At 42.1% G+C, this 12,303-nt stretch overlaps 1 protein-coding gene and 1 long non-coding RNA gene across 2 annotated transcripts in view; both read left to right on the forward strand.

Moving 5' to 3' along the window:
- LOC127212579 (zinc finger protein 431-like) overlaps positions 1-11,616 on the forward strand; it is a 78,141-nt gene extending 66,525 nt beyond the window's left edge. The window contains exon 5 of the mRNA XM_051172665.1: positions 9,656-11,616. Coding sequence (XP_051028622.1) covers positions 9,656-11,468 — 1,813 coding nt within the window. The 3' untranslated portion in view covers positions 11,469-11,616. The remainder of the gene's footprint in view (positions 1-9,655) is intronic.
- Positions 1,170-9,596, forward strand: LOC127212591 (uncharacterized). Its single transcript, XR_007833594.1, has 3 exons — positions 1,170-1,219; positions 6,346-6,472; positions 9,053-9,596. It is a non-coding gene; the product is annotated as an uncharacterized LOC127212591 (long non-coding RNA).
- Positions 11,617-12,303: the final 687 nt, after the last annotated feature.

Genomic DNA, 12,303 nt, shown 5'->3' on the forward strand with positions numbered 1-12,303 from the left:
ATTTTCTTTAAGTAATTTATTTAGATTACATCTCAATTGTTACCCCCTCACTTGTGTCTTCCCGTTCCCCACTCCCTCCCTCTTTCACCCTATTCCCCTCCCCTAGGTCTGTGACAGAGGAGACATCCTCCCCCCACCATATGATCACAGCCTATCAGATCTCATCCACCCTTCCTCTGTTTGTTTGGGTTGGAGGCGGATCTTTTTGGGAGCCTAACCAATCCAAGGCTTTCTCAGAGGCACTAGTTCTTTGTCCTTGACCACGGGCAGACTTGGCAAGGTCTGTTTTTCTGCTTGATGCATAATCTTGAAAGAGTCAAGGGAACACTTCTTTTTACCTGAGGGGCTGAGGTCCTTAATACTAGTGTGAAATATTCTATGCTCTTCGTGCCAACATTGCTTTAAATAGCTTTCTGTTGACTCTGTGCAGCCCCTCCCACGCACACACCCTCTGCAATTCCTGTATCAGAGATGTACTTCTTTATATACTTACTTAGCACGAGCCATCAGGTTATGCAGGACCTGCGGATACCTCTCAGGACACCTCCCCTTTGGAGACCGTAATTCTTAGTGTTTGGAGTTATAGACCAAGCTGGTGTCAAGTTTTGCGTCCTCCCTCCACCTCCCAAATGCCGGCACGATAGGCCAGAGCCACCACAGAAGGCTGGGAGAGTGTTAATGTTTGCCTAACAATGTGCAGGTGAGAAGGCTGTGAGCCGTCCTAGGTGTGCCTCACTGCAATTGCTGACGCCTGGTGCACGTCAATCAGGCGCCTTAAACTTGACCTGGATGTGCTGGGTGCTCTTTCAGTTGTGAGGCAGGGGGATCACACAGTCCAGTCAGTAATCGTTGTATGCTAGAGACCCTGCGCCTACACGGAGAAGCGCCTGCTGAGTGCAGGAAAAGTGCAGGACGACTTTGCAGTGCAGGCGCAAGTTCTACCGCGATGTCCAACTCCGCGGGTCTGGGCAGCTCTGTGCCTGAGGGGGAGGAAGCCAGGGCTGGGAACCGCTGTGCAGTGACTCCGTCCCTAAGGGAGCTGCTCCTGTCACTCAGGCCTCACTAGCCAATCAGGGCCTCGAGGCGGACTGTCAGTCAGAATGGGGGCGGGCACTTCCGGTCCTCCAGGCTGCAGGCTGGGCTGCGTCTGTAGGAGCCTCTCGGGTTCGGCTGCCGGGAGCTGTGAGGAGAGCCGGGCGAGCTCGGGATCCGCGCCATGGTGAGCGGGGCCGCGGTCCCCACGCGGGGAGGAGCCGCGGGAGCGCGCGTGGGGTTCGTCCCGGGGTGCGGGAGCCGGCGGCGTCCCGTGAGGTCCCGGCAACTCCCTCTGCCGGCGGCCTCTGAACATCTAATATCCCGGGACTGCGCCAGCACAGAACGCCGGGATTGGGGGGCTGTGCTGCCGCGCTTCCGTATTGATGACGTCATCCCGCAGTGGGTGCGCAGGCGCGGCTTTCCTTGTCCTAAGGGAAGGCTGATTTGCGAATTCCCAGAGCTCTAGTGTATTCTAGAAGTTCTGCACTTGGCACTTGACTTTCAGTTAATTTCTCTGCTAGTGGGAAGTCTGTGTTATTAACACATTTGCATGTAGAAGCCACGGTGGTCCAGTCATGTGTGTTAATAAAGCCAGACTTACAGAGTTTCCTGGCCTCTTGTGTAAAACTTGGCCCAGCAGTGTGTTTTTCTCTCAAGTTTTCTCTCATGTTCTGTTGATCTCTTTATTCTTTCCCAAACGTCACAGACTATATTGCAGGTGTATGGGGAGTTCTGAGGTCAGATGGTGTCACGGTGTGTGCAGTTTATTCAGTCTTGTGTTGTCAGGTTTTCATTCAAGATGACCGTTTGTCATCAGTTTTCTGATGTCCATAGCATAAATCGTTAGACTTTTTATTTAACTTTTGTTAAATCTACATGGCTTTGATTCTATAGTGAAATAGTATTGAGGCTTCCTCTCTAAGATAATAGAACTTTCCTTTGAACGAGTCCCTTGATTTTCTTAATTACAAAGTTACAGTTTTTACTATTTATATTAGTCACATCTCTATGCATTTCTGGCCATTTTATCCATGCTGACATATAAGAGACACGGGAGTCTATTTTTAACTTACTAAATTTTTTTCGTGTGCACGAGTGTTTTGCTTCCATGTATATATGTTTGTCACTTGGGTGTTTGGTGCCCACAGAAGACAGAATAATGTATCTGATGCCCTGCAACAGGATCTAAGGATAATTTTGTGCCACCACGTTAGTGCTGGAAACCAAGCCCAGGTCTTCTGCAAGAGCAGTAAGTGGTCTTAACTGTTGAGCCATGTCTCCAATCTAAACATGACAGGTTTTCCAAATGTTACACATGTGTGCATGTCCACATGCACATGCTGAAAACTGAGAGTTGAGAGAATTGAGAATTGTTTAAAAATCTGTCTTTTGGGGACTGGGAGATGACTCAGTCTGTATGCTAGTTAGATTTTGTTATCTTGACACCAGCTAGAGTGATAGTGGCCTATGGGCAAATGTTTAGGGTATTCTCTTGGTTAATGAGTAATTTAAGAGTGTTCCTCCCACTGTGGTCGGTGCCACCCTGGGCAAGTGGTCCTGAGTTGTAAAGGAAGCCAACGTTGAGCAGGAGGACGGCAATCAGCATTTCTGCAGGTTTATGTCACGTGGGAAATGCATCGGCCTATGCGTACAAGTCATCGACTCTGTTCCTGGGCAGCTGAGGCTTTTATTTACTGAAGAGATTTTTCTTTATTAGACTCTAAGAGAGTGACATAATGTTTCCTGGATCCCAGTATGCAGCCCCACAGGGCACTGGTGGTACCTTCCTCTGGCTCTACCACTCAGTTCTTGGAATAAAGTTTTGTAGCACCACGCAATTTGATATCTGCCCCTTTGAGTCATGGAGTGGGCGTTCCATTTCAGTAACATGAAAAGGGGTTGTGTTGGGAGCATGGCTTCTCCCTTGAGGTCAGAATAAATGGAAGAGCTCATTGTATACACTGCAGGGGGAAACAGGCTGTCCAATGGCTGGATTACAAGTTCTGTAGGTTTAAGGCAGTGAGCTGCAGGAGTCTCTGTTATACAGAAGAATCTGAGGGCTCAGGATGAGTGACTTTCTGTGTACTTTTCCTGTATGGGTTAATTCATACCATTGGAACGAAGGGAATTGAATTGGTAGGTGTACAGTTTCTGGAGGTTAGCTTGAGCCCCTGCAGTTTCCAGCTGGGCAACTCACTCATATGGGTAAGTGCAGACACAGTGAGAGGATTGAGCCATAAGGAATTTGGCTGCAATATGTTTGTCAGCATACAGCACTCAGCAGGGAACATTTTGTAGGAGGCAAGCTCATATATTCTCTTGGTAATGACAGTCCTTTTTCCACAAAACGTCCGATTTTATTTTACAGTCAGTAATTTGTTTTAGTTATTTTTATCTCCTTTGAGATGCCAAATATTGTTATATGTGTTTGTATTCTGTTGCTGTGAAGAAAAACTGTGACCACTGAAGGAGAGATAAACCTGTTTTTGTTATCCCAAGTGCGGGATTGGAACGGTCTCGTGAGAGAACAGGTGAGGTTAATCTACTAGAAGACCAACCACCTCGTGCAGGAGCTTGATTGTTGCCAGCTGAAAAGATCCCGTGAACAGACTCTGGGAGGAGATATATAAGTGAGCCTAGAACTGGAGGCGGGGCCTTTGGAGACTTGGGATAGTTTTGGCTGTTCATCGTTTCACTTCAAGAAGCTCCTAGAGAGAACCGCTTGAGGGAAGGCTTCGGGGCTATGGGCTCCTGCTGAGGTTCTGGGTTCTGGTTACTCCAGGTTCCAGCAGAAGAAATCCTGCTGGCAACGCCAGGAGAATCATTCCTCGGAACTGATATCCTTACAGTTTTGTTATTCTTTAATCCTCTTTTCCTATGGTTTTGGTTAGTCGGGTTATAAGGGACGTACACTCGGTTAATAAGTTCATAATAAAATATATTGGTTAAGAAAACTGAGCCTACAGACCACAGCAACATTTAATTGGGGCTTGCTTACATTTTCAGAGCTTTAGTCATGGAAAGAAGGGAGCCATGCACATAGTGAAAGAAAAAAAAAATTAAATCTAAGCTTGGAGACACATTTTAGTCTCTTATTAGACAGGGCAAGGAGGGTTATATTAAGGAAGCCTGTAACCCAGTCAGAGGAGTTGGCTCCTTCCTATTTCTGTGCAGTGTTTTCTTTTTTAGGTCTCTCTGTCTCTCTCTGTCCTCCCCATCCCCATCTCTCTTTCTGTTTCTCTCATTTTTTTTTTTCTTTAGAGCTCTTTCTACTCAGGTTATATTTCTGTCATGGCTTAAATCATTCATCAGCTTCCAGCTCCTGGGTTTGAATGCTTGGCCCATATATAGTAGAAGTAATTGTGTAAGATTAGTAGGTATTCCCTTGTGGGATAGGTGTGTCCTGTTTGTTAAGGAGCATCACTGTATGTGGGCTTTGAGGTTTCAAAAGACCACTGCAAGGCAAGGGTTTCTTCCTGCCTGCCTGCCTGGGTATCAAGATGGAACACTCAGCCCCATGCCTGCCCACAGTGATGCTTCCTTTCATAATGGCAATGGATGAAACCTCTGTCACTATAGTCAATCTCCAAATTAAAAGCCTTCCATTATAAGAGTTGCCTTGGTCATGTTTCTTCACGTGACCACACAGTCAATAAGATTGATTTTATTTTTTGTAATATTTTGCCATATTATCTGTCTGTATTCTGTCTGTGTCACCTGAAGTCGAGGAAGCCTGAATGGAAGAGTAATGGGCTGATTTCTTGACAAAACATTCAGTCTGCAGCATGGTTTTCATTGATGACTCATGCAGAAGAGCAGCAACAGAAGCAGAGCACTGAATAGTTTAGATGGCTGTCGCGTGCTGAAACAGAGGAAGCAGTTACCATGGAGATGAGCGCCACAAATGAGAAGGCACCTGCCCTAGAATAGATGTTGTAAGTTACGGCACCACCCCGCTAAGCATGTGACTATGAAAGGGACAGCAAAGTGATTCCTAATCCCATGGAGCAAGTTCATATAGAGCCTACTGCTGCTCTGCTCCAGTGGGCTCAGGTCCATCCAAAGCTAGAAGCCCATGTCTTGGCGTCGTTTGTAAGTTACTGTTTCTTGAAAGAAAAAAGATATAAAATTTAAAGGATTTATGGATTCTTCCTCTTTTAGTTCAGCACTGTTGCAGCCATCTGCTTGGCAGAGTATGATCCCTAGTGAGAAGACTATGAGGGTTCATTGTATGCAGTCTTGAAGATGAAACCTTTGTTGGCATCTTGAGGCCACAAAGTGTTAAGATACCCAAGACACTTTTCATGAACAGCTGCATGCAGGAAGTGGAAGTAGCCAGGGAGCTGTGTGAAAAGTTGCAGTGAGAAAAAGCTATCTAAGACCTTTGAACCTGAAACCCTGGGTGTCTGATATGGAGCTGCAAGATTTGATGTTTGCTTAGCAGGGTTGGTTTCAGGCTTCCCTTGGCCAATCTTTTGTTATTTCATTAAAAATGTGTATTCTGTGCCACTGTATGTTGGGTAGATATAATTCGTGTTTAGAATTTGCAGGATGTCACAGCCAAGAGCTTGAGTGTTAAAAGAAACTTTGGACATTTAAACAGTGTTGGGTCTGTGACATAATCTGGGGGTTTTGAAGTTAGACTAAACGCATCGTCGGTGACCTGTGTGAAAATGTGGGTTAAATGAAAAATCTTGAATGCAGGATGATGTATGTGAGCATTTGTTTCTGTCTTGTGGCTTTCATTGGAGTGTGTGCATTGAAAATTTAGGAGGAGCCTTTCTGGAGGAAGTTAATCTCTGGGGGATGCACTTTCATTGTTTATCTTTCCTGTTGTTATAATGAATGAAAATCCCAACCATCTGATTTAACCAATGAAGACTCAGGAGCCAGATGCAGGAGTGCCAGAGCCCACTCTGGACAATATCGAACAGATCCTAGACCAGGGAGTGAGGATTGAGAAATAAAAGAACAGAAATAAGAAACGAAGGCAAGACATAGTCAGAAACACAAGGCAGGCATGAGAGGGCCTGCAGTCAATACCACACAACCCCTCAACTTTCTTCACCAGCTGTGTTGTCTCCTATCATTTCTCTTACATATATTTCAGAGTGCCCAGAAATGAGAGGTGTGATCCTTCTTTTTCTGTTTCCTTCTAAATTGACTTGGTGATTGGCAACTGCATTTCAAATTCTGTGATGTGAAATAAATGAATGAAGTACCCAGAATTATATAAATATATTTCCAATGAAGTGTACGTTTACAATAAGTCTCACCATTTTTATGACGTACGTGTATGGGATATTCTAGGATGCAGTGACCTATGAGGACGTGCATGTCAACTTCACTCATGAAGAGTGGGCTTTGCTGGACCCTTTCCAGAAGAGTCTCTACAAAGATGTGATGCTGGAAACCTATTGGAACCTCACTACTATAGGTAGGAATATTAGGGTTGTTTTTTTTCTTACCGCTTTTTTTTTTTTTTTTTTTGCAATAAGGGGACAAGCATTTCTTGATTATTGATGTTCTCTGGGATTTCAGTTGTGAAAGAAGAATATGCAGACTAAATCAGGCATGGTTCTTAGGTTCAATGAAGATAGTGACTTAAATTTTGAGTAATGTCCAATAATATGTCATACACTTTTTTTGGTACTATATTTTAGGCTACAAATGGGAAGACCAGACTATTGAAGAACATTGTCAAAATTCTAGAAGATATGAAAGGTAGTTTTAAAAATTCTTTAAATTTATTAATTTATTTACTTTATATCCAGACTGTAGTTTCCCCTCCCTTCTCTGCTCCCACTCCTTTTCCTTCATCTTCCTTCTCCCCACCAAACTGCTCTTCCTCCTTTTCTCTACTGAAGAAAGGGAGCCCTCCCATGGATTTCAACCCACCTTGGCTATCAAGTTACAGTAAGATTGTGCACATCTTTTCCTATTGAGGCTAGAACAGGCAGCCCAGTAGGGGGAAGGGATCCCAAAGGCAGGCAGCAGAGTCAGAGACAGCCCCTGCTACTGCTGTTAGGGGTCCCACATAAAGACCAAGGTACACAACTCTTCCATATGTACAGAGAGTCCAGGTCAGTTTCATGCATTCGTCCTGGTTGGTGGTTCAGTCTCTTTGAGCCTATAAGCCCAGGTTAGTTGGTTCTATAGGTTTTCTTATGGTATCCTTGACCCCTCTGGCTCCTACAATCCTTCTTTTCCCTGAGCATATACTCAAAGGGTCGTGGAGCATAGATTGAGTAGATCTAGGGCTTGAGGTAGATCTACTCCCACTTTTCTGAGGAACTGCTGAATTAATTTCAAAGTGGCTGCACAAGTTTACACTCCTATCAGCAGTGGCAGAGTGTTTTCCTTACTCTACATCCTTGCTGGCATGAGCTTGAGTTTTTGGTTTTAGCTGTTCTAACAGGTTTAAGATGGAATCTCAGAGTTCTTTTTATTTGCATTTCCCTGAATGGCCAAGAATGTTGAACATTTCTTTAAGTGCTTCTCAGCCATTAGAAGTTCCTCTGTTGAGAATTCTGTTTAGCTCTGTACGCCACATTTTAGTTTAGTTATTTGGTTGTTGATACCTAGTTTTTTGAGCTCTTGATAATATTTTTTTTATATCACCCTCTGGCAGATGTGGGTTTGATGAAGCTCTTTTTCCATTCCATAGGCTACCATTTTGTTCTTTTGTTTTGTTTTGTTTTGTTTTCGAGACAGGGTTTCTCTGTGTAGCCCTGGCTGTCCTGCACTCACTTTGTAGACCAGGCTGACCTTGAACTCACAGCGATCCGCCTGCCTCTGCCTCCTGAGTGCTGGGATTAAAGGCATGCGCCACCACGCCTGGCCCATTTTGTTTTTTTGATGGTGTCCTTTGCCTTAGAGAAGGTTTTCAGTTTCATTTTATTCCATTTATTAAGTGTTGATTTTAGTGTCTGAACTGTTGGTGTTCTATTCAGGAAGTTGTCTCCTGTGCATTCAAGTCTATTTCCCACTTTTTCTTCTGTTAGGTTTAGTGTATCTGGCTTTATGTTGAGGTCCTTGATCCACTTGGACTTGAGTTTTGTGCAGGACCAGCAACATTTGTTGAAGGTGCTTTCTTTTTTCCATTGTGTAATTTTGACTTCCTTGTCAAAAATCAAGCATCCAATGATGTGTTGATTTATGTCTGGGTCCTTGATTCAATTCCATTGATCAACCTCTCTGTTTTTATGCCAATACCATATTGTGTAGTGTAGCTTGTATTAAAAGATGGTGATACCTTCAGAAGCTAATTTATTGGGCTGGATTGTTTTAGGTATCTTGAGTTTTTCTACTTCCATATGATGTTGAATATTATTCTCTCATGGTCTGTAAAGAATTGTGTTGGAATTTTGATGGCAATTGTGTTTAATTTTTAGATTGCTTTTGATAAGATGGCCATTTTTACTATGCTAATCCTGTCGGTCCATGAGCATGGGAGATCTTTCCATCTACTGATGTCTTTTTATGTGCAAGTTGATACATATGTACCTCTGAAGAAATTGTAATGTACCCTGAAGCTTTAAGGAAATAAAGCACTGTAAAGAAGTACAGCTTTGTGATTAGTATTCAATTCTCACAGAACAGTGTGCCTCACTGGCAAGTAGGTGACCCATGTTTTCAAGGCATTCCTCTAAGAAAGAAGACAACACGAAGCCTTAACGGATGTCACCATTTTAATCATAGCCGTATGAGAACCATGTTGTAGAACTGTCGATCCATTTAATTTAGTACCATTCAAGTATTGTAAAAGGTGCATACAATAGGGGATCAGTGTCTGTCCAAGGCCTTTTGTAAGCAAATAGTCTATATGAAAGCAAGTGTTCCTCATATACTTGCCGTGACTTACCATAGTTTAGTGAGAAGAGCAGTTTATGAGAGACAAGAAGGTTGTTGTAGTAGAGAGACCTGAATTCCTATGTCACATCTCTCTGAGAGACAAAAGGTTAGACTATGTGAATGCAATTTGAAAACCTTTTATTTGTTATTCTTCCTTTAATAGGTATTTCATCTGTCACTCAGGATACAAGCCATTTGATCATAAGGGATGTGGAAAGAAACAGGGTACCCCTCTCTCTCCTACAGCAATGAGAAGATACATAGCATTCCCTGCTATGAGTAGACTTCATGAATGTGATAGGAGTTTACAAGTAATTGGTGTTCCAACTACAGTTGGAATACATCAACCAATTCATACTGAAGAAAAGCCTTATGAGTACAGGGAATGTGGGAATTCTTCTGTTTTTCCTGGTTCACTTTGCACGTGTAGTGTGACTCACACTGTAAGAAAATGTTCCGAATGCACTCAGGGTGGTAAAGCTCTGAGTTCTTCCAGTTCTGTTCAAAGATGTGAAAAAACTCACATGGGAAAAGGAAATGAGAAACATGAGCCTTTTACTAAAGGCTTTAACTCTCACAGATATCTTCACATTTACAGAGGAAGCAATACTGAAGAGGATCCCTGTGAATATAATCAGTGGGATAAAGCCCTTGGATCTGATTCCTCTTTACAATTACACAAAAATTTCACTCATTTGGAAGTAAAACCCTATCTTCAAGTACATACTGGAGAGAAACTCTATGAATGTAATCAATGTAATAAAGCCTTTGCAAGTCGCCATAATCTTAAAATACACGAAAGAATTCATACTGGAGAGAGGCCCTATGTGTGTAATCAATGTGGTAAAGCCTTTGCACATTTCACTAGTCTTCGAAACCATGAAAAAATTCATACTGGAGAGAAACCTTATGTATGTCATCAATGTGGTAAAGCCTTTGCATGTCGCAGTAATCTTCAAATACATGAAAGTTCTCATACTGGACAAAAACCCTATGAATGTAATCAGTGTGGTAAAGCCTTTGGACATATAATTTATCTTCAAAGGCATGAAAGAAGCCACATTGGAGACAAGCCCTATGAATGTAATCAGTGTGGTAAGCGCTTTACACATTTCAGTCGTCTTCAAAAACATTTCAAAAATCATTCTGGAGAGAAACCATATGAATGCAATCAATGTGATAAAGCCTTTGCAAGTCGCAGTAATCTTCAAACACATGAAAGAATTCATACGGGAGAGAAACCCTATGTATGTATTCAGTGTGGTAAAGCCTTTGCAAGTCGCCGTAATCTTCAAATACATGAAAGAATTCATACTGGAGAGAGGCCCTATGTGTGTAATCAATGTGGTAAAGCCTTTGCACATTTCACTAGTCTTCGAAACCATGAAAAAATTCACACTGGAGAGAAACCTTATGTATGTCATCAATGTGGTAAAGCCTTTGCATGTCGCAGTAATCTTCAAATACATGAAAGTTCTCATACTGGACAAAAACCCTATGAATGTAATCAGTGTGGTAAAGCCTTTGGACATACCATTTATCTTCAAAGGCATGAAAGAAGCCATTTTGGAGACAAACCCTATGAATGTAATCAGTGTGGTAAGCGCTTTACACATTTTGGTCGTCTTCAAAAACACTTGAAAACTCATACTGGGAAGAAGCCATATGAATGTAGTCAGTGTGGCAAAGCCTTTGCAAGTCGCAGTAATCTTCAAACACATGAAAGAACTCATACTGGAGAGAAACCGTATGAATGTAGTCAGTGTGGCAAAGCCTTTGCAAGTCGCCGTAATCTTCAAATACACGAAAGAATTCATACTGGAGAAAAACCCTATGGATGTAGTCAATGTGGTAAAGCCTTTGCACATTTCACTAGTCTTCGAAATCATGAAAAAATTCATACTGGAGAGAAACCCTATGGATGTAATCAATGTGGTAAAGCCTTTGCATGTCGCAGTAATCTTCAAATACATGAAAGTTCTCATAAAGGAGAGAAACCCTATGTTTGTAATCAGTGTGGTAAAGCCTTTGGACATGTAATTTATCTTCAAAGGCATGAAAGAAGCCATTTTGGAGACAAACCCTATGAATGTAATCAGTGTGGTAAGCGCTTTACACATTTTGGTCGTCTTCAAAAACACTTGAAAACTCATACCGGGGAGAAACCATATGAATGTAGTCAGTGTGGCAAAGCCTTTGCAAGTCGCAGTAATCTTCAAACACATGAAAGAACTCATACTGGAGAGAAACCGTATGAATGTAGTCAGTGTGGCAAAGCCTTTGCAAGCCGCCGTAATCTTCAAATGCATGGAAGAATTCACACTGGAGAGAAGCCCTATGGATGTAGGCAATGTGGTAAAGCCTTTGCATGTCAAAGTAATCTTCAAATACATCAAAGTACCCACACTGGAGAGAAACCTTATGGGTGTAGTCAGTGTGGTAAAGTCTTTGCACATGTCATTTATCTTCAAAGGCATGAAAAATGTCATACTGGAAACAAACCCTATGAATGTAATCTATGTGGTAAAGCCTTTGCAAGTCGAAGTAATCTTCAAAAACATGAAAGAAGTCATACATGAGATAAACCTTATGGATGTAATTGATACAGTAAAGCTTTGGCACATCAGTGTAATCTTCAAACATGTCAAAGAAATCATATTGTGAGAAACTCTACAAGTGTAATCAATGTGGTAATGCCTCTGCATGTTACAGTCTTCTTCAAAGGCATAAAAAAATTCCTATTGGAGAGAAACAAATGAATCTAATAAGTGCAGTAAAGCCTTGCACACCAACACTTTCCCCCACTGAGCCATCTCAGTTATTCATGTAAGAGTAGCAGAACCATTTCATCATTAAAATGTTGTCTTGTTTTCAAATTGTATACAAAGTGTCACCAAAGGATAGACGCACACTGAACAATTTGAATAATGAAACCTATTTTCAAATGAAAATATTTATACTGCCATCCATTTTTATGGGTTATGTTTATTCCGAGGAATAAATACTTGTTCTTAATGGTTTCTCAGGAACACAACTGAATGACAGAGAATTGTCTCAGTGGGTAGAGGTGGTTGCTGCTGCGCCTGATGACATGAGCTTACTCTCTGGAAGGCCCACACTACTCATACAGGTGTTTCTCTGATCATTGCACTTGGGCTATATGCACACCCACATCCCAGCATATACATACATAAGGTCCACTGCAGTCATTCAGCCATTCAAGGCACTTGCTTACAAACTTGACTGCTTTGCTTTGATATTTAGTACTGATATAAAAGAAGTGGAGAATAGGCACCTGTGAGTTTTCCTCTGCCCTAAACATGTATACTATAGCACAGGCATTTACATACTGGTAAAGTTCTTTAGATGAAATTATCAAAGCAAAGAAAATAACCAAAATATTGAGAACATAGG

Source organism: Acomys russatus, chromosome 31, assembly GCF_903995435.1.
Source record: "Acomys russatus chromosome 31, mAcoRus1.1, whole genome shotgun sequence".
Taxonomy (NCBI): domain Eukaryota; kingdom Metazoa; phylum Chordata; class Mammalia; order Rodentia; family Muridae; genus Acomys; species Acomys russatus.